Source organism: Crassostrea angulata, chromosome 2 (assembly GCF_025612915.1).
Source record: "Crassostrea angulata isolate pt1a10 chromosome 2, ASM2561291v2, whole genome shotgun sequence".
In the NCBI taxonomy this organism is placed as follows: Eukaryota; Metazoa; Mollusca; class Bivalvia; order Ostreida; family Ostreidae; genus Magallana; species Magallana angulata.
Genome location: NC_069112.1, coordinates 66,888,133 through 66,915,804, shown reverse-complemented (window position 1 = coordinate 66,915,804; position 27,672 = coordinate 66,888,133). Strand labels below are relative to the sequence as shown.

General features: G+C 34.5%; 2 protein-coding genes across 2 annotated transcripts in view; one reads left to right on the top strand and one right to left on the bottom strand.

The window, feature by feature from the left end:
* The window catches only part of LOC128172651 (neurogenic locus notch homolog protein 1-like), a 201,606-nt gene that overhangs the window by 90,054 nt on the left and 83,880 nt on the right, over nucleotides 1-27,672 (bottom strand). The gene's annotated exons all lie outside the window — the stretch shown is intronic.
* LOC128172820 (perlucin-like protein) lies at nucleotides 4,649-5,986 on the top strand. Its single transcript, XM_052838561.1, has 4 exons — nucleotides 4,649-4,774; nucleotides 5,108-5,193; nucleotides 5,327-5,414; nucleotides 5,769-5,986. Exons 1-4 carry the CDS (start codon nucleotides 4,714-4,716, stop codon nucleotides 5,984-5,986), a joined length of 453 nt encoding a protein of 150 aa, XP_052694521.1. The 5' UTR covers nucleotides 4,649-4,713.

Sequence of the window (27,672 nt, the reverse complement as noted above, 5' to 3'; positions counted from 1 at the left end):
CCTTTCCTTTCTGTACTCCTCTTGTTTTTTTTTTAAATATTCCTCCAGTGCAAGGACTGCACACTGGGTGTTTATCTTGCGTTTTAGAGGTCTGGTGAGGGGTACAACACTCGGACGATGACTTTGAATCTTTCGAGTCATTCCTCCTCATTAACTTTCTCTTTTTCCTGATTTAGCTTTATTCTTGAAGACAAAGGGTATGTTGGTCAGGTCCCACTTTTGTGTCCGTAAAGCTCCATAACTCATCATAAAATTGGCATAACTTCTTATCAGTTCCAGTTTGAGCATTGTGGTCAACGGTTTTCTAATATTCTCGTTTTAGGACCTTCCATTTGTTCATATACTGAATTGTAGTGTTGTGACGACAACAACTGCTAATTCCTTCGCAATACTTTCCCAAAGTGCTTTATGAACTTTGGTGCTGTTAAAATCCTTCTTCTTTCTTCGCCTTACATCATATAATGTCTAGGTGTCTTTCTTATTCCACACGTTTTGGTTAGCTGGCTCAGGTTTTGCATCTGCATCACATCCACTAGGTTTCGTACTGCGGGATTCTGAGCAGTTATCTGAATAAAAATTATGATGTATCACATGTTCATGAATAAAAAAAATATCAATTGATTTATTAACATTAAACTGTTATTGGAAATATCAATAATTTTATAAAAGCAATTATTAATATTTCCGGTAGTATATTATTATATTTTTATTAATAAGAAGGGCTTACCCAGATGGCAATTTTCTTTTGATTACGTTAATGGCCTGGTCTCTCTATCTCTGGTCTGTTAATGAAAAAAAGTAATTCTTTTAAAACCTGTTTAATCTTTACATTTCAATATTGATAAAAAAAAAGCTGTAAGTATTTAGAATTTATTTATAGAAATGAAAAAAACTTTCTATCAGAGTAAAGCATTTCTACTAGATGACATTCCCCAAGGATCTGATAATCCTTTCCATCAATTTTCAAAGATATCAAAAATCTTTTAGACGCAATTTCAAATTTGAAAAAAAATTAAGTTCATTATTATTCATTATTTATTATTAACTTGCGATGAAAAAAAAAGGAAAATTGAATTTGGTTTTGTGTACATTTAGTTCTCTCTCTCTCCCAATAAAATATATATTCCATGGTTAGAAATCAAATCTACTATTCTATTTTAAATATAAAAAGGCGCTTGATATACAGCCGGTATATATATTATGCTCCAACGGTATAATTCATGGCGCTTTCCCTATATTGTAAGAAGTTTTTAAAGAAAATGTATATACGTAGTTCAGTTCACCAACAAACTTTTATGTAAACGCCAACGTTTTTTTTAAATTTCAACATACTGACTTACTGCTCGTCCGCTTTTGCCGCCATCTTTCACTTTTGTTAAACTGGAGAGTGTACTCGCGTTTCACACGAGGCGACAACAATTGGCGTTCGATTAGTCAAGAGTAAAACCCGTGTAACTTGGGTCGCTTAATCAAATGCACTCTTGGTGTTCCGAGGTTTTATTCGAGGTTGATTGTGCTGGAGAATATTTGATCGATATCCTCATGTGTATGTCCCACTATCAGGAATGTCACTTTGAATTTTTTTAAGACAAAAATATCTAATAACCAACACAGGAATCTAAGCACATATGTAAAACAAATTTTAGTAATTAACAAACGATAGTGTGGATAAAATCAGACGAAATTAATAGAATGAATCGTCATTTCATTTACTCTGGTGTTGCGTAAAATTACCTTTTTTTATTCTGTCCAGGACAATTGTCCATTTGCAGATACAGTGTATCGGACAGTGTTTCTAGCAACAGAACAGATTTTGTGAAGTTGCTACCATGGTAACATTGGAAATAATCAGAAAAGCCATAGATGCCTATTAAATAGATGGTAATTTAAAAAATCCTCTTCTTTCACAAAACTAGTGTTAACCTTACTTCTGTAAAGCTTGAAGTTTGTCTTGGTATGAAGGAATCTTAATATGACCAAGAATACTTTTAAAAGATGCCATGATATAAAGAAATAAGGTCAAAAGAGGTTGCAAAATGTGGTATTGTTCAAGTATACCTATCCATGAATAACGACTCCCAATATGTTTAAACGAAATTTCCACATATTAGATAGGAACTTTCTATTGTAGAAAAAGTGTGGCAAGTACGTCTTGGTCTGGCATCTATTATTATTGACAGGTATGTTTCGTGGTTGTCATTTGCCTTTAATGCTTGTTTATAATACATCTATTATTATTAACAGGTATGTTGCCTGGTTGTCCTTTGCATTTAATGCCTGTTTATAATATTTTTTTCTTTCATCATTAAAAATGTAAATTTATGTTTAATCACAAATTCATTTTTATTTTCGAATGCACCTCAACGACTACACAAAAGACGGTCATTATGTCGATGAAATAAAACAAAAGGCGAATAAAAGACCTTAATTTATGTTAATTTATAAATTGTTTTATATCAAGAAATATTGCTTTCACTATTTGTGTATCAGTAAACGATTGGGGAGTACATTGTACAAGGCGTCACATATCCCCCACTTGAAGCAATAAAAAAGAACTTGTTCGAATGTTAATAAAAGTTTTTTCGCATACAGGTTTCTAAATAAAGCCACACTACGTCAATATTCAAATTTTTCACAAAACTTCAAAAATGTAATGATTATTATGAAACTATAAAAGTTATTCACACTGATCGGTATGTGTCAACGTAGCTAAGTCACCCCTGCGAATGTGTTCGGAATGATTTCTTTATCGTTGCTAAGTATGTAATAAATCCATAGGTGTTCGAATGAAAGTTTACGAGACTTCACCAAGATTTGTTCATTTCCTGTGAAATTTCGAGCGGAAGTATATGTGTTCGGATAATATTCTAAAAATACCTAAGTACTGGTCGTTTTTATATGATATCCTACTATGATTTATGTTAAGACATGAAAATCGTTTAAGATGTTTGCCTTATCTCAGTACCTAGCGGTTATTTATATCAAACGATAATATTCAGAACAGAGTTATCGTTCGTGTTAAACCACGTGTAGAGTGATGGGAAAAATAAACATTTGGTTGCTTAATAAAATCATAGTTATTTTAATGCTTGTGGTGTGCAATAATAGTATTTCAAAAAAAAAATAGGTGTCTCTTATGCCTAAAAACTTAGTGTATCGAGCCATTTTCACAAAAAATCTGCATAGAATAGTATAGTATGTTTCACTACTGATGCTAGTGGTAAGTCAGGCGCGGATCCGAAACTAATCCTAAAGGGATCTCTACAAAGCATGTTAGTTGTTTGCAACAGCAGACAAAAACTATTTTTGGGAGTTGATTTTTAATCAACTCTCCTATGCAGTTACCCAGACAAACCGAAAGTGAAACAGTGTTTGGACCTCAGCACAAATCATTGCTGCTGACACGACTTAGTTCTTGAAAATAATTGATAAATTCGAAGTAATGTTTGCTAAAGCACTGTTTTTCAAGGAAACTTATTTATAAATACCTTGAAAGTAGTCAGATTTTAAATGGTACGAACAATCTAAATCTTTTTTGTAGTCGTATGTATTCCTACGCCAGAGTTCAATATAGTCTCATTCAACTCGACGCACGCCTGTCTCCGTAAATCCTTGTCGGAGATTTACGGTGTCAGCCGAGCGTTTGGTTGAACGAGACTAGAGTTCAATATTGCTTGGATCCATACAATTTTCGAGAAATATTTCTATCACTGATACATAGTTTGTTTGAATTATTTTTATCTTTATCTTTAAATCTTTATAATATTATTTAACATTATTCATATGTGGGTTTCTCGACATTATTGTCGAAAAAGTTAAAAAAATTCATATTATAAAAACGTGCGTAATTCAAATTAGAAACAACATGTATTTGTCGTGCAAAATAACATATCATTGATTTTAAAATAAATAAACATCGAAAAAAAATCAACTCCCGTTAGTTCTTCAGTACTTTGATTGTATTGTAGCATTTATCAAAATGAATAACCTTTAGATTTCATATTTGACTACAAGTACATGTATAGATGAAATAGAATATAAACACGAGGAACGATTTTTACTTAAGAAACTAAAAGGATCAAATAAAACCACGTGGTTTTAAATGTAAATGACAATCACATTAGCAGGGGTGTAAGTGTGATAGGCGGAGGACTTTGAACAGTATCTCCCGGCTGAAAAGGTGGTCAAACCATATCGGGGTTTTTGTTTTTTAAATTCAGCTCATTTGCTTCCTTTTAGGTAAAACATTGTTTTTCAACATTTGTATGTATTAGATATAAAGAATCTAGATAACGACAAAAAATATTTTATGTTCCTAATATGTATATGGTCTCGATTTGGAAGAAATAATAAGACATATCACGTGAATGTCAATTCAGGGGACCACACTTAGTGGCATTAAGCAACTGTGTCATTTAATATCAAATTAATATAATGATGAAAAAACTTAAGCTAAATATTTTGTTATAATTGATCCTTGTCTAATTTCTACTTTGATATTTGCAAAACGATATCCCCGTATTAACCGCGGGTCTGCAGAAAGTATCGTAATATAACCCAAAAACGTGTTACTATGGTACTCAATTCATTGGTAATATAAAACCAAGCTGTTCATCCAGACACGCGACCTATATACATGTACATGTATAACCTACAGGACTTGTCTTAGCGCGATCAATGACTGAAATTGACAAAGTGTGACAGATCTACAGAATGGATATTTCACGACATTTGTTATTTGTGTTCACCATTGCCCTAGCGAAAACTACTGCAGGTATTTATTTGCTGACACGTTCTATTCAACACGTATGCAAAAAATGAATCTAATGAAATGTTTAAATTGTATAATAGTTTTAAATGGTCTTTGAATTTGTTTATCGTAAACCTTTCTTCTTTGCTCACTAGACACTTCTACTATTAGCAAGGTCTTTAAGGAAGCACATGTAATGCATCAATGAAATGTAACGAAAATTTCTTTATGGAATTTTAAAACACGTACCATAATGCGTTCATATACTTAATACTTCAGTTTCATTTGCCTTACTTGAATGTCGGTTTTCATTACCGATATTGAAAAAAATAAATATAATTTGTATTTAAAGGTAAGGTAAAGTTTGTCAAAAAGGATGGGCACAATTTAAGAAAAACTGCTATTATTTTTCATCCGGGGACGCAACATTTAAAGACGCTATGGTGAGAATGAGTATTTTATTATGCATTATATATCGTTCGTTCATTAAGTAGAATGTGTACCTGCGCGACCTAATGTTTCTAAATTTTTCAACTGAAATCAAAGTAAACTAGTAGTTTATTATTTTATAAACAGATATCCTGTATCTCCATTGGTGCTGGTCTGCTGGAATTCCAAAACAAAATAGAAGAGACATGGGTGGATTTACTAATCAAACATAGAGGTAATATAACATTCAAGGATCATATTTATTGTTGACAATCATCTGACATGCTGAAAATGTTTTTAATATTTATTTGTATATTATATACAGGATCTATAAAAAAAATATCAAAAGGCAAGTGAAATGAATAATATGTATCAAGTCGTATTTTAGAGATTTATATACCTCATGGTTTGCGCTAATGAAGGGCGTTTAAAACATTACATTTCATTACATTACATATGACATAGAAAACTTCAATGCTGAATATTCGATAATTTACCCCCTCAACGGGAGAGGGCTACATTATGGAATGTATTACATGTATGGAAAACCTAAGGAATATACATTTACCGTTCTCTGTTTTGATTCCAGGTTATACTAAAGGTGTCTGGTTGGGATACAGTGACATTCAGAAGGAAGGTCGTTATGTTTCTATGTCCAATGCAGAGGAACTTGGCTACAACAACTGGCATAAAACGGAACCCAACAATGGTGGTGGCATTGAGCACTGTGCTGCTATACATGTCCAATACGTTGGCTGGGTCGATGTCCACTGTACAGCAAAATTTAATTTTGTATGCAAGAAATAAATGAGCTTGATAAATTAATTGTTGTTCAGTGTTTTACAGTAAGTTATACTTTATTATTTTGGAAAGTTTTATACTCCTATAGGAATAATTTTGGCAATCAATACAGGAATGTTTCACGGTAGCAAATGAATGCGTTAACTGAAAGGCAATAATGAATGTTTTATACATTTTAACGGAAACTGCGTTGCATATTTTCATTGTCATCAGATATTTTTAACGTTTAACATTTGCTCATTTCAAAGAGGAAAAAATGCTGGTAACGAAAGAGTTCGAATACTGTACATATTTAGCTGTTTATGAAATTAATCATGTTAAATCATTAACATTCTTAATTCACTTAACTCATGAGTTTTAGAAGTGTTATTGTCATCAGGTAGCTGTGAAACGTATATGGCTTGTTTCGATGGTAAAAAAAAGGCTCGAGCTTTGTTTACATAACAATCAATTCTTACCTCTGTATCTCGCTTGTAACTTGTCTTTAACATTCAATTTTTTTGTCAATAATTTGAAATGCACATATAAACCATTATATACATAAAAAATAAAACAGAATTTTTGATCTAAAATCGTGTCAAAGTCCTGTTAAGGGAGGAGGTGCATAATAAACTTGAAAACGGAGAACTCTATAATAGAGAAAAAATAGCACCCAAAATGTTCAAAACCAACAGAAATGACAAATCAGGAACACTAACCGAATTAGACAACACAGTGTATAGAAGAAAGACCCCACTGACAAAAATCATTCAACTGATGAGAGAAATGCACAAAGACCATCAACGGGAAACAGAGACCAATGAAATCCATACAAGATATCTCAAAAACTCGCATAACCATTCGGACATACTGAACCACATGAACACCTCCATCATGGTCAGCACGCTGTATGATACTGCCTCCTTCGTCACAGATGAGGAATACAGAACCAAGTACCCAGGACGCCCACCAGCAGATGTTCAAGCTATGGTTGAGAAGCCCTTCCTCTACGTACTTGGCCAGTCATCTAGCAGCGATATAGACCAGTTGTCATACATACCATTCCCGAGTCCTTAAGTGTTTACCTGTTCGCCATTAAAACATACATCGATGTAGAACTACATAAAATGAAGAGAAATTCGTGTTTATTAGATATATGTATGTAATGAACGTATATTAAGCACGAGTTGAATCTTCATTTCTTATAATAAATGTTATCTTTTACAGGTTTTACAGGTATCACAGAATAACTCTTTTCCTTCTACCAGCTAATCCTCTTTCTCTGAGAGCGGCTGCTATCATGAAAAATCAAGGATTGTTGCATCCGATCAAGGGTGCGAGAAGCAGCCACATGACACAGCGGAGAATTACAGAAGTAGCACTTATACCGTTATATGGCTCAGGAAATCGTACTTGAACATTTATTGATCTATTTCTGCTGCTTCGTTCGAGTAAAAGTTTGGTTGTGATAGTGTAACTGGAAGGACTGTGATTGAATCTTTGATATGTTTTATTGTTTGTATTGCATTGTTAAAATCAAATATTTTCTGTCGTGTTCTGTGTTACAATGTAGACGGAAGGTCGGGTCTGAAAATCTAGCTGCTACTTTGTACCAAATTTGTGCGGGCATTTTGAGATAAATGCGGAACAACGGGGTTACCAACATGAACTTTTTGGATAAAAATGATAATTTTTTTTACAAACACTCGATGCGAGAATGAAAGAAATATCGTCGAAAGGAATCGATCTCAAGAGAAAACAAGCAGATCATATTTTGGCTGGTGACAAATAGTTATTGTGGGAAAAAGTTTTTGTAGGGGGTGCAACTTTAAATTCTTTGTTAAATACAGTTTTCTATTATAACTACAAGTTGTTCGGACTTCGCGGATTAGACGAACACCGCTCCCTCACACGTGATCAGTTTAGTTTCAAAATGCCTTAAAACGTGGAAAAGGTGGATGTATGGCAAAAACAAAGAAACAGTTTTCTGTGGAATGTGGAATCATTTTTATTCGTGGGAGTCAATGTTCGTGGATAGCCAAAATGAAATTTACTTGGTAGTGTAATCGGGGTTATTATGAAAAGTATTATTCAAATGGTTGTGTTTATTTTTGTGGTGATGTTAAATCGTTGGCAACGGTTACCCATGAAATCCACAAACATTGATCTCCCCAGAACAATAATGATTCTACAGGATATCTGGCATACATCTTTGTTATCATGTAAAAACTTTTTTTAAGAAGATAGGGGTTAATCATCTCTGTTCATGTTGTCATCAAAGAGTTTTTGGTCCAAATCTATTACTTTTGGAGGCAGAGACAAGTGAAAACCCTTGGCTCGCAAGGATGAGGGTCCACTGTCCAATTAGCAAAGACTGTCGACCGGTGACGTCACATTCCGCGAAAACGTGTTATTGATTAAAAGGGGTATAACAACACAGTTGTTGACTGTGTCTCGGGCAACAGTTGATCTGTCAGACCGGCTCATAAACTGTTGCCCGCGGCCTTAACAGCAGTGGTGTAAGTACTAAGGTCATATGTCATAAAATGCACATTTAATAAAATTCACCAACAAAGCAGAATAAAAAAATAATTATTCATCTAAATGGTTCAAGAAAGTGCATAATGTGAGTTCCTTTGTATATCTTCAGGTACATTACCGTAAATCCAGGAGTTTTTTTTGTGTCACAAAAGTCACAAAATTTGCTAAAATTGGAAAAATGTGTAACTATTTAAAATTTGCACCAATCATTGTTTGCTATTTAAAATCTTCCTGCAGCAATCAATACGGGTAATATTTCTGTGTGTTGCATATTTTGCGATCTAAAAATGATTGCGGAAAAAGTGAAAACTGGATATACAGTATTTGCCATTTACGTCAAGCTAATGATGGGCATATATGACAAATCGAGGATGCAATCTCTTATGTACATATATATTTCTACAATAAACTGTGTTTATTTTCTTTTTAGGAGTCATGCTATGGTGTATTCAAGGGTGCAGTAAAAATTGATGGAGTGTAAATATTTGCAAGGGTTCAGAAATCTCAAGACTTGAGAAAGGAAGAAAATTCCCTTGGCTGTGCATTGCAGCTTTTGACCACTGCGTACGAATATATACCAGCCAAAGATATTAAAACATTCTGTCCTTTTATTCATGATTGTTTCAAAGGGAAGTGCAGAGTCTCTTACTCGATCTGGACTCTGAGTGATTTTATTAGTATTGTCCAACAACTAAAATTCGTTTATATTTCACCTATAATCAGAGTTATAGGTATCTTGTGCATATTATATAATGTTAGTATATTTAAGAAATGAACTCGGTGTCTACCCAAGTTATACGAGTATAACCTGGGTTGGGGCAATTTACGAAGCGAAGCGGATTATAAAAAAGTGTAAATTGCTCCAACCCGGGTTATACGAGTAAAACTTGGGTAGATATTGAGTTAATTACTTATCATTTAATTTTCTGTAATTTGCTGTACAAAGTGAGTCCGTTTTACTTTAGAAAATGATATTAATCTGTTCAAAATTCAAACGTAACGTCAAGCGGATTAGTATTTTGTAGATCTAAGCAAAAAAAGTAATGAAAAACAAATGCGGCACTCGGGGCTTGAACCCGGGTCGCCTGAGCCATGTCCACGACTCTATCGACTGAGCTACTCGGACTCTCGCTGCAGAACTTTGACGCTTAATTTCTCGAGAATGCCTTGATTGATTTTTAAACATATAACATATTCAGAACTAGTAAGAGGGTCACTATAAGGTGTAAAAATTTCAAAGAAAAATATTAAAAAATAAAAAAAATCGAACATTCATTTTTTTTCAAATTTCCTTCCGATGACGACCGGAAGTAACGGCGGACATTCTCTTGACCGAGGTGCACCAGAAAAACGGTAGTTCTATCATCTCTGAAAATTTCAGCCCCATATCTTTACTCGTTTTTGAGAAACCTGACAGACAAAATTGACTTTTTAAAATCGTAAACGCACAATAACTTCTGACCGGAAGTGTATTTTCAAAAATTAAAAAAAATGTATCAGCTTGAGATAAAAACACGTTCATATTAAAAATTAGAGCTAAATCGACTCAACAATCTTCGAGAAATCGTCTGCACAAAATCGGTAAGAAAAAAAAAGAATAACTAGAGCAAAGCTAGTTGCAAAACAACGAGTGGGTCTTCCGTTCATGTTGAGAGTAAAACTAGATGTTCCTGTAAAAGGCAGAGTTCTTAAACCAAATGCAGGAGTAACTAATTCAAAAATTTTAAAAAAAAGAATAAATCTTGGTACGTCTTAACAAAATGCGGATCGCTTTAAGTACGAATTAACAAAAACCTTAACAATTTTAAGAACGACTTAACAACAAAATTCCGAATGTGTCTAAGTACAACTCAACAAAAATCGAATATTTTTGGTACGACTTATTTTCACCATGAACTTTTCGTTATTTTTTAAACCCAGAACGCTGAATAAAAATTTCCGGAAAAATAAAATGTTTTACCCCGATAAACTTTAGATATTTATATGTTGTAAATAAAGAGATTTAATCAATATTAAAAATAAGAATCAAATATAAATTCGATTGTTCTAAGACATCGATATTTGATTATATATATTATTTTTAGCCATGAAGTTTGAATTCGACTTGAATGAATTCCAAAGTGAATTGAAGACTTTTGAGGAGAAGCAGCGTCCATTATTCCCTCCCCTTGGAATGACATGTCCAGTGGAGGAGTGTCCAAACAGTACTCACTTCAGGAAATACGGCCAACTCCTTGACCACTGGATAGATATCCACAAGGAGAAGAGAAAGTTAGCCAAATGCAAATCGTGCAAGAAATTTTTTAGAACAAAAGCATCAGCCAGAAAACACATAAGCGCCACTCATCGAGAGAATAATGTGGACGGTCTATTGGTAGACATCATGGTACAGAACCGTTCCTATATTTCACCTGGAGACACACCCCTTCCGAGGAAAATGGCACAGACAGAGGAAAGGTCAAGAAAGAGAGAAGAGGAAAAAGAAAAGAGAAAACGATTGCTAAAGGAGTGTGAGAGAAAAACCCTGTTTGATGAAGAAAGGGCTACCAGAACAAACGCAACTGTGAATCGTGATAAAGTGATGGGTGTTCGATGTAAATGGCAATGCACAACGTTTGAGGCTATTACGATGAATTGCTCATAGATTGACTTTTTATTATGAGTTTTACATTATGTTTTGTTTCGACAAAATAAATATATTGTTTTTGTCTGAAGGGGGGAGGAATGTGATAAAACTCATCCTATACCATATGTTTATTTTATTAAAAATCATAAATTGCATAAACAATTAACTAAGCTAGGGATAATTCAATATAAGATTCAATATAAGATACTTAAATAGTAACTTCAATTCTTGTAATAAGCTATTTTACACTTACATTACGGTTCAAGTGCTATTTTGTTTATACAGGTCAGCCATATTGGTCCCTATTTCAAAACGTATTTCACTAGGGTTTACCTGATAAGTTTATCACCTGTAATTTTATCCAATAAGGGGTATGGTTACATTTCATGGTTGGCTGATCGTTTCTTTTGTGTACTCACACTATATAAAGGCGTGTTTCGAGTAGTTCGGCGGACTGCTCGCCTTGCGTCCACTGCTTATAGCAGCCTACTTCTCGGGTAAGCTCATCTTCCCGTTCGAAGCACTTTATACCGACTTCGGTATAAATGATGGTAAGGCAGTGTTCAATAAAAGCTAACTCTTTTCTCTCAGAAGTTTATCTTCTTCAGACTAGGCGCCATAGTTTATTTTAATATTTTGAATTTCGAGCCCGATTTAAATTATAATAAAAACGTGTAGGAAAATTTTCATGTTTCTTATTTAAACTCTAAAGTGAAATTTGTAATATTTTCATGGTTAATTTTTGTCATTTTCATACATATTTTTCATTGATTTGTTTAACTGGAGGTACCAGTTTCTCATCTACATTCATCTTTTGCAAATAAATTTGTTATCAATTTAAAACTTTGATCTTTGTTGACATTTATTTTTGCTGACTACTAATCAGCAATTAGGGATAATTATTAGTCACCCCCGTACCCGACTGTCCCTGGAGCAGGGTTTATCCCCCTCTTGGGGTACCAGTCTTATTACACAATAACTCATGACGCGAGGGGATGCTCCGCTTAGCGGTGCACTTGGTTTTTTTTTATTATTTCTACCATTTAAAAAAACGAATAAATGTTTTGCACTCTATATAAGACTCTATATGAAGTAAGCATTGCTTAAACCCCGTTTGTCATGGTCCAGCCTGGCTAGAAGAGCCTAGCTTAACTCTTAGCGCGGATTCAAGTACAAGATTCTGACGTCATAACTGAAAATGACGTCATATCTAGCTGCCGAAACTATGCAACAGCGGTCATTTAGGTACCAAGTTGATAAATTGCAGCGCATTTCCGTCCAGCTCTCATTCGTTTGCTAGATTCTGTTGGAATTATTAAAGATGAGTTCTGTTTCGGTCAGTGTGGGCCATGTGACCAGATACCATACGGACATTCCCTTAATTCGTAGAGTGATTGAGGTTAAGACCAACACTCAGCTATGTTAAGGAAGGTCTAAGAATTCTACCACGTGTGATTTAGAAAGATTTGCATAAGCCCCGCCCCTTATTCATGAGATTTCACGAGATTTGGGTATTTCGGTAATTAACAAACATCTACCAAAATGAATATGATTAATTATTGGGTTTGAATGGTTCAAGAAAGGTGTACTGAAATAAAATCATAAACTATTCTTTATATCTCGCGAAATCATGAAATTCCTAAGTCGTCTGATGACGTGTCGAGGCTGACTACGTCACATCGACGCTTGCAGCTGTGATCAGAATAAACATGTGGACTTTAGTGATATATCTCGGAATTTAACTCGTTTACAACCAGCGTGGACAGAAATCGGCAGAGGATTCAACTGAACAAGGTAGGATTTATCTGTACTTCCCCTAGATATTGTTTTATATTATTTAATATCGTTGGATGGAACGGAAACGAAGTGAAATTCCTCGGCTTCCATTTTGTTTACATTTGTTTTTCATGTAATATTGTGTTCAAACATCAGTTTGGTGACTCAGTCAGGCAAAGTAATTGTTCTACGTTTCGCTAGTTTTGATCATAAAGAGCATTGAAGCTCATTGTAGCTTTTTACTGGTCTCATATCGCGATAATATTAGATCGCATATCCTCCATGTTCAAAGTACACAATAAAAAGTCCATGGCCAAACACTGTATGTGCTAGCACTACAAAGATTACTGTGAAGATCTGGAATGATTATTGACAAGATTGTAATGTTGTTTAAGTAAATCGAAATGTGTTATTTTATTTAGCCTTCTTTTATGAAGATCTTATTAAATTTATTTAAGACAAAATTAAAGTGTGTTCAAACTTAATTTCCACACATTTTAAATATTAAACATTTGATTATGCCTGTTGTAATATCACTGAAATTGAAACCGCCATTAATATGCCCAATAATAGAGTAATGTTTCATTTTCATGTTATCTTTAACACAATAGCTTGCTAATGATGACACATTATTCATTTTCAGTGTTACTAAGGCAGTAGATGGTCCACTGAAAACACTTCTTGGGATGTTGATAAAAAGTAGGTACTATATAAATATTTCTTTTACTCACTAACCTCAACTTCATGTATAGTTTATTGCTTTTTTAATATCATATTGATAATGATACTTATGTAACATATTATAATAATTTGCATTGATATTTATTGAAATGAAATTTGAAATTGATATATATTCATCATTTCAGGTATTGGTTTTCTTATCAACTGGACTACCTCCTAATATCAACAAGAATATAATTCCTGGGTCCCCCGCCGGTCAAGCAGTAGATCAATACTAGTATCGACCAAGGCTGATTTAGGAACTTGACCAAGGTATTAGTGATATAAATATTTGGTATAAATTTCATGTAAATCCGTCAAAATTTGTAGGCATGAGAGCGCTTACAAGGTCAATTTTTGGATAAAACGGAGTCATCATTGTGGTCAAAGTCCCATAACTCCAACAAAAAGTATCGACCAATGCTGATTTTCGAACTTGACCAAGGTAATAGTGGTATAAACATTTGGTATAAATTTAATGAAAATCCGTCAAAATTTGTAGGCATGAGAGCGCTTACAAAAAAGTGTGACGGACGGACACCCGGCATTTCTATGTCCCCTCTCCGCGTTGCGGCGGGGGACAAAAAGACAGAAGAGAAGAACATGTAGTGTGCAAGAAGAGTTGTCAATTTCCATAAATTCCACATTATGACTGAAAAATACTAAAAATCAGAAAACACTAGTCTGGTTGAACAGTTTATCACAGAAAAGCAATCTCTATAGTATTTGTAAAGTTGATTATTAAAATAAATTCTTCATAATATTGATATATTAATTGTTTCTTCTTGCTTTCTTTGATTAGTACTAAAATATCAATTATAATTACAAGTAAACCTGATTAAGCATTAAAAGAATTTATTCACCAGCATAGTAACATAAATTATTATGAAACATAAATGTGTAAATTACAAACTCAACACGTACACCCCCACCCCCCCATAAAGGCAACTGATGAAATTATTTTTTTTCCAATTTCAACAATTTTGTAATGATCATTGGTGTGAACAGAAACAACATTTTAACATTATTTTAGTGAAATTCACAGCGTTTAATTATTTTAAGAATGAAAATTAAAATCATCATCTTAGTCAGTGTTGCGTTTGAATTTCACGCAAATGACGCTGAAAGTGAAATGGGTCAGATAAAATGCAGTAGTCCAAAGGCATACACTTGATCAAATATATTTAACATCTCCATGTCTTACCATTTTATCCCCAATATATCAAAAAGTGCTGGGAGCTGTATGAAGTCGCTACGCATTTCATATAAATATGCGTTAATTGCGGGAAATCCCAGTAAATTGCTGTTCATACACTTTTTACATTGAATTTAATCATTGTTCTTACTTGACTATTTTAGGCTCCCAGCACTTTTCGAAATTTTGAAGGTTCATTTTACAAGTTAAAAACAGAAATAGCTATATTTGTGTATGTTATGCCCTTGCACTTTGCATTTTTTAGTATTATTCCTGGTTCATCTATTTTTAGCAGTATTACGTGACAGGGTATTCCCAAGAGACTCAAAAATTGCTCATGCGATAACAAATTATTTAATTTATATAATCGATAAAATATCACTTTGTTTAACAATTTTTTGGAGTAGAATACCAAGATTGTTCAAAGGCTAACATTTTATGTGATAAATATCGTTATTTTTTTATGGACGCCCTTAACATAGCTGAGCGGATGGAATGTTTTGGACGTGAGTGAGCCGATTTGCGTTTTGAGAGCAGCGCCAATCAAGAAGAGCATGTGTTGGGTCTAACTCAGCGGTTCTCCGCTCCCTCAACGGCACCTCCGCCACCGTTGCCAGTCTCTCCACCACCCTCGCCCCCCAGGACCACTACCAAACCGAGAGAAAATGATCAAAATGATCGAGAGGAGAAGGCAGGAAAGTTCAGAGGAGCAACGGCCCAAGCCTGAAAGTGTGACTCCTCCCCGACCTCCATCGGTATCCCCCTTCCCCCCTACAACCAACAGCGGACCGGGGTCCCTTTTTCGTAGAGTGAGGAGTGTTGCCGAGACGGCCATGCCTTTTCGAAGGGATGGCCCTGGAATTCGCTTTTGTCTACTCCCCAGACAACCTCCTAGGAGGCAGTGGGTATCTCCACCCAGAACAGTGCCAGCCATTAGACCATCTGGCCCTGCCTTAACTGTAAGTATTTTAAGCTTAAGCTTATTTTAGTAAACCTTTACCTCATGATTATTCATTTGAAACTTCATCTACTGTTTCTGAAAATCTGCATCTTATTGATGAAAAATTAACTTGTGTGAAGTATATTTTTCAGAAACTCAAGAGCTGGAAATGTTAGCTTACAGAACCCCAACAACTGTTCGATAAAATAATTGTTGCCCGATTTGTTTTCAACTCTTGATTTGCTTAATTAGGTAGGTCTTTTATCAAAGCAGCACAAGGAGGTTATGGATAAAAGATTCATAAGGTACAAAATCTGGCCGGTAAAGACTGGATCAAGGCAATATTTAAAAAGATCATTTCATATTTGTCAGCTCTCTTCAGAAAAACATCTGAGAGTCTTGTTAACTCTCTTGAATTTAGAAATGCAGTTTCTTCTTTTATTTATCAACTGCGGGGTTCAGACGGTTTCTGGACTGATGGGTTATCTGTTCCACTTCTCTCTATCAGAAACTGTCAGATGATGATGTACATTTGGCTGAAAAACAAAGATCATCCGCCTGGCGTAGTCTGAGATGTAATATCATCTATGAAAGACACAAACTTTTATTACAATTAGTGACTGACAGTCCAGATTGCAACTGAGGAACATAACTCTAAGGAAAAAAAACGAACCCCGTTTGTCATGGTAGCCTGGCTAGAAGAGCTTAGCTTAAAACTTAGCGCGGATTCAAGTACAAGATTCTGACGTCATAACTGAAAATGACGTCATATCTAGCTGCCGAAACTAGGCAACAGCGGCCATTTAGGTATCGAGTTGATAAATTGCAGCGCACTTCCATCCAGCTCTCATTCGTTTGCTAGATTCTGTTGGAATTATTAAAGATGAGTTCTGTTTCGGTCAGTGTGGGCCATGTGACCAGATGCAATACGGACATTCCCTTAATTCGTAGAGTGATTGAGGTTAAGACCTACAGATGGAATGTTTTGGACGTGAGTGAGCCGATTTGCGTTTTGAGAGCAGCGCCAATCAAGAAGAGCATGTGTTGGGTCTAACTCAGCGGTTCTCCGCTCCCTCCACCACCGATGCCAGTCTCTCCACCACCCTCGCCCCCAGGACCACTACCAAACCTAGAGAAAATGATTAATAGTGACTTTCATATTGGCAAATTTTTGATGATATTTCATCTTTTTAGACCTCCCCCAGCTAATTCCATGCAAAGGGTTGACCTTCCGTACCGTGTGCATGTTGCACAATCACATGTCAAAAACTTACCGGTGTATAGTTTACAATGCCCCATCCACCTACCTTTCGTGTTATATTACCCCCGTCTGTAACATGCAATTTCACGGTGTAAAGTCGACACAACAATCATAGCCGCAGGTTTCGCATTTGACTTCTGATTCTCATGCACCTAACATATAGGGCCTACATATTGCAGATCAATTTCAACAAGAGACACCCCTCTAACTATTGATAATCGTTAAAACTCATTTCATGAATTTTAAAAACGCTCATAAGCCTCCAAGTACAGCAACTCTCAATTTTACAAAAATATTGACGATTTCTTTATCTGAAACTGTCCCTTGCTAGCTATGTATCAAAATCCATGTGATAGGTGTGAACTTTATGGTGTCAATACTTTTAACTTTCAACTTTTAATGAAATCCCTTGAAATACTGAAAGATACAGCATAAGCTCCCTTTGACTTCGTGTCGGTGAACTGGTATGGTAATACCAGTTAAAGGTAATCGAAAATTAAGACACATAAGTTTAACTAGTGTTTGCATATATGATATGTGTTATGTTATTAGTGAACACAGGATGTGTTGGAGAATTTTTTAAAGATGTAGATGTAGAAGAAATATAAGTAGAAGATGCAGCTTGTTTTTGAATGGATGGTATTTGTTTGTATATCTTCCTCTTGATTCAAATAAACAATGCATGGTTCGTTTTGATGTTGATCTCTATCTCGATCATTCAATCATTATCTCCGATTTCTTCATATACCTCGTCCCATCTACATTGTTGGTCGTCTGATGACAGATGCACATGAACAGTAATTTGAAGATAGTTTTGTTCGATGATTTTTTTTGTAGTGTTTAGTTCGTTTTCGCTGATAAATCTTGAAGCTGTTTTATGCATGATTGTAGATAGGTGTCTTTTATAATTAAGGTCTTCCGTTTCCAACGGAAGACCTTTCTATTATTGTGCGGGAAAAATTATTTTTCTTTTTTTTTTTTTTCTTCCTAGACGCGAACTTTGAGGCTTCATATCTTGCTTATTTCTGAACGGTTTTTGCTCAAATTTTCAGGGCTAATGTACTTTACAAAACACTATCTTAAGCAATTCATAAAATTTAGAATTCCCCTTCCGTTAAAGAGTTATTCCCCTTTTAAAAATTTTTAGGGCCTTTTGTTTCCAGACAAAGGCTCTGAGACTATGATAGCAGGGAATGGGAATCCAACGAATTTGAATAACAGAGACATTGTAGTTGTGCACATCTGTTTTTGTTTTAAGATTACGTTTTTTATTTAGGAAAAGGTAGGGGATCAAAAAACAGGATTCAAAAAAGTGCGAAAATTTAGACATATTTTCCTTTATATCTTTTAAACGAAAAATATTTTGTCAAGACATGTAGAATAAAAGTTGTGCAAAATATAGAGGGCTTTCATTTGACATCAATAAAAAAGGGCTGGCCCCTTAAATTAAGGGCCAATGGCCCCTAAAAAATTTTGCTTAATAACTCAAAAACGGTTAGGATTTTGATATAGCTGTCGCTGGAAAAGTTGTTTGTTGGGATCTCATAAAGGTCGTTACAATGTTATTTTGTATGTGATTTGTGTAGTATGAGTGTAAAAAGCTTTACATGTTGACATGTACATGTTTTCATTTGACAAGTTAACGAAAGTCTTTGTGCGTACAACTGGCATAAAGTTGCCGCAGAAAGTATGCTGGTTTATACAGGAGGCATTAATTCATAAGAATTTTTGTTGTTGTTGGAGTATACGCTTTTCCTTTAGGAGTTAAAATTATTGTTGTTAAGTTCTTGTAGTGCACAATCATTAAAAACGGCAATTGTAAAACAAAACATTCTTTTTCTTTTCTAGTAAACCACAAAATATGGAATTAAAAAACTCTATGCATTACATTTTAGTTATTAACTCCATGCATTTAAAATCTACTTTGAATCAGAGTTCTGTGTGTGTACCATTACGTAAGCTCTCCCTTGCCCGCGGCCGAGAAAATCGGTTACCATGCTCGCGGCTGGACTACCTAGCGGTCAGCGGTTATCTAATACACGAGAGTTGCGTCTCTCATATATGAGTTTATGTAGCCGCGAACTCAAGAATTGTTTTAGTTTTGATTACACAAAATCTTTTGTGGATTAAACGATTGGATGTCAAGTAAGAAATAGTTCAGTTAATTAATAAAAGCAATGTCATTCTCTAAAGCAATAATAGACATAGATCAATTGTGGGGTTTAAGTTTAAAATATATAACTTCTATTTGATAGAGTAAGGTCATTATACTGCAAACTTTTCAAATCTTCCTTGGTTCTGAGCTGTGCGATTCTGTGCTTTGTACCTTTACGTAATCTATTCTTCGCCCACGGCCGAGGAGATCAGCCACGGATGCATTACCTAGCGGTAAGCGGTTATTTAATACACAAGATTCGCACACCGCGACTTACACTTACATGCATATGAACGTGTTTGAGTTAATATAGCCGTATATACAAGAACTGTTTTAATTTTATGTTATAAAAGTTTGTCCTACTTGTATATATATTTAATTAAATATTTGAGTGTAAATGAATATTAATGAACGATATTACTCCAAATCGGAAAAATCGTTAGAATAAACTAATGTTTCGTTTGTTTAAGTAAAGTACTTTAAAAACTGTACAATTAATGTTTTAAATCAACACCCCCCCCCCCCCCCTCAAATATTAAACCTTTAAATGATGATCATCCCTCGCACATGGCTGAGGAGATCCGGCGCGAGTGGATAAGTGATCCGCCGTCGGTTCGTGTTCTTCTACATGTACCTTATGACGCGTTTATGTTTCATATTTTGCACGGACACAACTATATTTTATTATGTTTTCAACTATTATATTGGTTTAAGATGAAAAGATAAATTTATTTTACTTGTACAGTTGATTAAGCATTGGTGTATACGATAGCGTACAAGGTAGTTTAAAAATCAAACAAATTATAATCAAAGTTCCATGTTACATGTTTGCGGTAGGTGCTAGCACGATAAAAGAATGTCCTGAGTTGAGGCATTCGATGATTATTTAAAAGAATATTCACATGAGTTTTAAACAACTTTAGATTAGATTCTATCGGTCACATATTAATCACTTCTGTAGTTTTTCTACATGTTCGTTTCATTATGGAAGCGAACTCATTGCTGCCCCCCCCCCCCGCCCCCTCCTCCCGCCCCGCTGACAGGAGCTCGCGCTGTATTTTTTTATTTTTTTTGGCGAAACGATATCAAGATCTGTCGAAAATCATTTTTGGTGGCTTCTTCTTATGTGTAACATTTTGTTTCACTTTCCCAACCGTTTGTTTATTCGGTCAGTCTGTGTTAATTCAATCGCCACGTGCGACCGAGAATCTTGTGTCGCTTCAGCGCACACAGCTCAGAACATATATAGCCCCGGGTCATCAATTGTTATGTAATTGAGTAACAGTTGGAATGGTGCTTTTACTACATAAAATATAAATAAAAAATCATCCAGAAAAAATGTTACCGTAACTCAATAGTCAATACCAAAAATAAAAATCCGTATGATTACAAACTGAAATCGGTTTTTCAGTATTCGGCGGGATTTGATTTTTCTTCTAACATTAGTATTTTTATTGGTTTCAGAGAATACGATGAAAAAATACAAACAGGAAATAAATCTGATATTATTTACATTGATAATGTTGAAAAATATATAAAATTAAATTAGTCACATTCGTTAGAAAACAATGTTATACAAACATCCGATAATTTTTTTCCTATGTCGTATCATTCGCGTAAATAAATACGTTCTGTACATATCCATGTACCTCAGAAAAAATTCAAATGATTAAACAAAAAAGAAAGTTGTAATTACTATTTCGGATTTTTTTCAAAGTAATTTAACATTGTATTGAAAAGAACAAGAAATAAAAATGATTTAAATTTTTGACTCAATCTTCGTATATATTACCGGCGCTCCTTACATGTATAACGGCGTACAGTGTATATAGATTATCATGATCTATTTGAATTAAGTTCCATTCGTAAAGATTCCCATAATAATTAATTGCATGACTGTGTACATTGTAGGCAAATCCCTGTGCGTTTATTACGTCTTGTTTTCCGTTAACAGTGGTTTAAGTAATTAAAATAATTACTTGTAAAAATATCTGTAATCGGGATTCCAAAGAACTTACTTCCCGCAATTCATAGAAATGATCAGTATGTTTTCTTTCTATGTTTAAATTTAAATTTTGTTCAAATAATTAATAAATTTTCTATCATTTAAATTGTGTGCTTCATCAAATACTGATTCCAATTACCTTGAAGTCATTAATTTTTCCATTGGCTATTGACAAAAAAGGAGACGCTTGACCATCCAATGAAAACAAATACACAGAGTTTGATTGACAGGTTCAGCCAGGTGCAGGTCTCACCCGATGTCCGAGGTTATGTGTGTCGCGAGTGGTCTCAATAAGAGTTATCGATGTAAATAAATTAAAAAAGATACATGCTTATCAAAACATGCTCGTGTAAGTTAAAGTTGATTAAGGCTTGTTCCAACAGAAATCATATTTTGCTAACTGTATTTAATATTTTTTATGTATAGCGAATTTTAATATTGTACAGTCATTTTACCGGTAACGAATCAGTATGCGGTTTCTCGTGCATGCAACTATTATTATCGGAATTCCAAATGTTTTTATTTTTTGTTTAAATCGCGTTTCTTTGTCCTTCTAAACTGTATCAAACCCGAAAAAATAAAGGATGAATTACGGAGACAGTAATTTCAACACCCCCTCCAGTTTCCTAGTTTTGAATTCGTTTCCCAGTATCGAATTAAGCGCCCTTTATCACTTCTGACCGAATATTTTGAGGCGAATTAATTTCAAAAATATACTAGAGGTACATGTTAATGGACTTATAAATGAACAAGGAAAAACAATTGTGGGAATATGTCATTTAAACAAATTATATGATCGTTATTTTTATCATACCGTTTTCCGGTCAAATTGAAACTGGACTTGAACAGTTTTCATTTCCGTTACTTTATAATATTGAATTTTCATACAAACACTTTATAGTAGTAATTGATGATAAGTAGTTGCCATTTTCCTTTGTTTTTCCCGTATATCTATCAATTTTTGCAGCCAAATAATACTTCTGTCGCAATGAACCGTAACTAGGAAAACTACACGTGGTCCTATTTGAAGTCGTAATTTCATTCAAAGCTCCATTATTATTTGATATGATGTATTATCTTTTTAAATGAATTATATTGACTAATTATTCACTAAATAGGGATCAATAACAAACTTATTTTCATAGTTAGGCTTAATTGTTTTCACACTTTCGTTTTTTCTGCTTTGAACATCCGGCAGCCCATATCTGGGGCACATTTTTAATTTGTAAACAATTCGGTAAATAATCGTGCAAATGGCAAACACTGATATAATATTTATTTCTATGTTATAATCACCTAGCTAGAATTTTTTAAAACCTCAACTTTGTCTTCCACCAATAATTTTTCTAAAAATTATTCGATACTGGCAAATATTCGTTACCGGTAAAACTGTACCAGTACTGAAACATCGTATAAAACGTTATATATACATGTACTCTGTAACAAGTCGTCTTTTAATACATATACCTTTCTTTTGTTTGTTAAAAATAAATTCAATTTTGTAAAAAGATAAGTATATCATTTCTTCTAGATTTTTTTTTCATGAAAATACCTACAAGAGAGTTTTGCCAATCACAAACAGTTTAAAGTACATGTAATGTAAAACACGGGCTCCATTTTGAAACAAATTGTCAGAGAGTTCCGAATGAAATCTGATAAACGTTTCACATGGTTCTCGCACGCTTTGCTCGAAACGATTTAAACGCATTGTCCGAAATTCTGCACGCTTTGTCCCAAACGCTAAACGGTTTACACGAAACGCTTCACGATTCACACGAAACGCTAAACGGTTAATACGAAACGTTTTTCGCACGTTAGTCGCACGCTTTTTTTTGTTGTAGTAGTACGTTTCAGGGTCTGTAAATTTCTAAATTGCACATTGTCTTCAAAAATTTACAAATATTTAAATAAAGAAGTTATCTTAGAGAAAAGGTTACGTGTTTTGTAAACGGGTTCGGTTTAAAATAAAAAAAACCCCACAATTCCTGACATGCCACATGAGTACATACTGTTTATTACAATGCTTGCTACCCTCTGAAAATTTAACTCGCCATTAAATATCTCATTTTTTAAATAATGTTTGTTACGATTACATAAACTGTATGCGACAAATAGTTTTCCTAAAACATTTTCTTATTTTCTTTTTCAAAACACGTTTTATATGCAGGCTTTCAATCACAACACGTTTTTATAACAAAAGCAGAACTGAAAGTTTAGTAATTATAATCGTTTGACACCATATCACATATATTTTCAACTCGCAGCAACAACGGAAGACCTACTCGTGGCTTTGCCACGAGCTCTGCTCTAGTTATATTTTACTGTTCTGAATTTAAAATAATCACAAACTTTCATGTTGTTTACCCCGCGAGCTGTCAACAAACTATTAATAAGATCTATTCCGATCAATATCGTGTTCAATTAAATGTTCGGCGGCATTTTGATAACACTGAGATATAAACACATTAATTGTTGGAATCATACTTTTTAAAATTTTATTATACTTCAATTTTACTACAAATATGAATATCTATATGTCTCATAACAGAAAGATGTAGTCCGTATTATGATCGGATTAGGATAATTTTTGCCAGTTCTTTATGGGTAAATAATAAATAATAATAAATAACAGACGACAACGAGCTCTGTACACAGGAGACTGCTGGCAGAAATGTCCAGATTCCAGCTTATTTTTGTAAGTTTGCGTTTAAAAATACACAAAATTGCAATCAATTTGTAACATTAGATTGTAATTACATAAATGTCTTGTAATGTTCATGTAATATTAGAGGATTTCCAAGAAACTGAGGCACCTGAATCCTAGGAGCTGTTCTACTAAGAAAAAGATCATGATCCGACTGCCCCCGCTTCTAAGAAATTGCTTAAAGCCATTTTAAGCATATAAATGCCAATCAATAAATAAATTATATAATGAACTGTTCCCTTTTTTCCATTATAATACTTTTAATTTTTTTTCATTTTTAAGGCTGTAGAATTATAAGCTATAAAATCATATATTTGAGGGAACTGAGTATTTTATTTGTTTAAAATTAAAGTTGAAAATTGATATATGCAGTCTTAGTTAATTTAAAGATATTATGGATTATGGAATAAAAAAAAATATTATTGGAAAGGGGGGGGGTCAATTTCATCACCTGTACTGGAAACCGTTGTCTTTAAAAAGTTGTTCTTTTTTGCCATGTGTAATATAACAGAACAAGAATTTAAAGACCTTAAACGAAGTGTAGAGGAACTTAAAAGATGCCCCGAAACCAGGGAAAACAACATCTAAGAAATTTGGCAAAGTACAAAGTAAGTGGTGTTACTTCAACCACATCTGTCATTCTAATGAAACACGTATAATCATTTCGATGCATTTTTAGAAACAAGTAAAAAATCTTGTTGGTGCAAACCCATGTAAATTTAGCAATACGTGCAGTGTTGCATCTAAGAGGTATACAAGGATTGTCCATAAAGTTCGTGAACTACGCGTTTTGGTCATTTTAGATGGTTTTAGGTACACATAATGTACATTTAAATATTTATCATAAAATTTCAAATTAAAACTAGAGTAGTTTTGAAATTAAAACTAAAGTAATTTTGATTTTTTTTTTGGCATATAAATAAACTGAAATTTTAATGTATCAATGTGTCGCGGAACGCACGCACAGCCCGGCGTAAAAAAGTTCCCTATATTGACATTGAGTTTTTAGATATGGAGATATACATTATTCCTATTACAGGGACTATGAGGTCATCAGAGACTGCCCTATATCGTGAAAACAAAAACCTGCCACAATCATATCCACAAACCTGAAGAAAAGAAACCTGGCTACATTGGCCTAAGTGTGTTATCTGGAAGGGAATTCCCTGAATGTTTTAGCCATCTTCTCTGCCAATTTTGTAGACTTTAAACCACAAATACGTGTTAAAAGGTTTATAATGCAAATTAATGCGTTTCCCAAGAACTACAACGCTTCAATTTGTTATATTACACTGAAACCATTCTAAATTAATATAGATTTTATAGTCTTTCAATTGTGACCACGGGAAATATACTGGTCTCCGTATTGTGAAAATGTTTATAAAAAAATATAGAATGATACGAGGAACTGTAGTGAAGATGCTTGTTTACATTACATGAGCTACTGGAGCATACAATTTAGAGAATGTAGGTTCAAGGCTTGTAAACAAAGGGTTGTTGAATCTAGCCTTACTGTGTTCACTCTTTGTTTCCTTAATCAAGGCACTTCTTCTGCCTGTATGCAGCATTCCACCCAGCTGCAGTTGGTACCGCCCATATTTGGGTTTAACCTGCAATAGTTTTGTGTCCCATCCAGGTTATGCCATCTTCGCTAGCCATGGGTTTTCGGTCCACTTTGCCCCCCATAAACCCTTGGCGATCTTCATTACGAAAACTCGGTTACAAGCTCCGTTTTATGATTGGCTGCAGCTACGAGTAGCTGATACAATCGCAGTGCTTGAAAATATAAACTTTAAAATAAACACACGTATGGTCTTATGTAAATCATTCAGTGCTTTTAACAAGTTGAGACACAAGTTTTCGAGTATAGTGTCTCCCAAACGATGGTCTAACCAGATCGCTTTTAAAACATATATATTTTACTGGGATTGAACATAGTCCTACAAATTCGTCAAGGCTCGCGTGACAGTATGGGAAGTAAACATGGCGAATGTAGACGTTGCCTATCCCGTTAGTATATACATTCCTGCTTCTGGTTATTGCTTTTGAAGGTTCAATGAGCTGCTGCGTTTTATTTAATTTCTATGGTCTGCAATATTCACGACAACGATACCTGGTTTTAAGCCATGAAAGTTTTCTTAATAAATCGGCGACTTTTTTACTCCCGGTACAGATCCTTACAAAGCAGAATGAATAAAACATCCCGTGCTTTTCTTAGGTAATACTTAATTCGTATTTAATAGCAGCGTTGAGTATGTTCCGATATTCGGTGGTCAACATGTTTTCATGTTGCATTAATGCCATGATCTCTAAATAACCCGTTGTTTAATTTGATTAAATTGTTAATATGCAAGGGCCGCAACTCAAGTTGCTCGCTAGATAGCGCCACCACATCACCGAGTTTTCGAACGAAATCCGCCATTGGGGAACAAAGTGGACCGAAAACCCTTGGCTAGCGAAGATGAGGTTAAGCCAAAGACTCTTCTTATCCGCTTAGCACCCGGAACCATGGGGATTAGCACTAGTTTTGTTAGCGGCAAGTATTTAAAGAGATTATATATAAGCTAGAACATTACAGTGTATAAAGTTTTTCACTAAGTTGTTAGGAGAAACAGCACAAGTATTTCCTGGAGAATATTTAAAGGCCATAACAGTGGCATATAATGACCACGGTGGCAGTTCTCTAACTAAACCTTTCAGTCTGGATGACACTAATAGAATCGTTCATTATTACGAGTGTGGGATAGTGAAAATCACTCTGCCGAGTCCTAGACCGTGAATCTTGTCCCCGAGGTGGAATTTCACTATCCCACACGAGTATATAATGAATGATTATTTTCTCGCATTATATAACCTTAAAAAATGATGTTTGACAACTTTCTGTTATGACGTTCAAAAGATAACTTTCAGTTTATTCCTCCGCGTGCTTTAAATAGTGCAAGTCAAAATGAGAGCATACGACAGTTTTTAGCTCACCTGAGCTGAAAGCTCAAGTGAGCTATTCTGATCACATTTTGTCCGTCGTCCGTCTGTCTGTCCGTCCGTCCGTCTGTCCGTCTGTAAACTTTTTACATTTTGAACTTCTTCTCTAAAACTGCTTATCCGATTTCAACCAAATTTGGCACAAAGCATCCTTATGGGAGGGCGAATATAAATTGCAAAAATTAAAGTCCGATCTGTATTCAAAGCGGAGAAAACCTTGAAACTGTAGAAAAAGGGGGGGGTGCATTTTTAAAAATCTTCTTCTCAAGAACTACCGAGGCAAATTCAACGTAGTTTAGCATAAATTATCCTTATGGGAAGGAAAATATAAATTGCAAAAATTAAGTGGTAATTTTGTTTCAAATCGAAGTTATTACGAAAATAATAATAAAGGAAAGGCGTATTTCAATCGGGCTCGGCATCCGGTAAAATGGGTAGGCAAGACTTGGCCTGGGCAAAACAAAAGATTGGCAGTTATTAATCTGCCAATCTCATTAAAATTTCAGGATATTTGATGGACTAGTATATTTGTATTCGCTGTAGATATTGCTGCAAAATAATGCGTATTTGGAATTGACAATTGCCGATCTGCCCTGGCATTTATTTTGCCACGGCCCGGGTTTGCATACCCATTTTACCAAGACTCGTATTCCATACTTCTAAAACGAGGTTCTTTGTTTAAAGCAGCCATGACATTATACGAAAAAGGGTCGATCTGACTATGATGAATTTGCTTGTTGTGCAACAGTTCGCGTATGAAGGGAAGTTTTGAAACATGAAAAATATATTGGTGCCGATTTTGTGAAGT

Bases quoted from the DNA above. Each gene is read 5' to 3' on its own strand.
- LOC128172820 (XM_052838561.1), top strand. From the start codon at position 4,714: ATGGATATTTCACGACATTTGTTATTTGTGTTCACCATTGCCCTAGCG. The intron at 4,775-5,107 runs GTATTTATTTGC...TTTAAAGGTAAG, and splicing joins CCTAGCGAAAACTACTGCAG to GTAAAGTTTGTCAAAAAGGA. The intron at 5,194-5,326 runs GTGAGAATGAGT...TTTTATAAACAG, and splicing joins CAACATTTAAAGACGCTATG to ATATCCTGTATCTCCATTGG.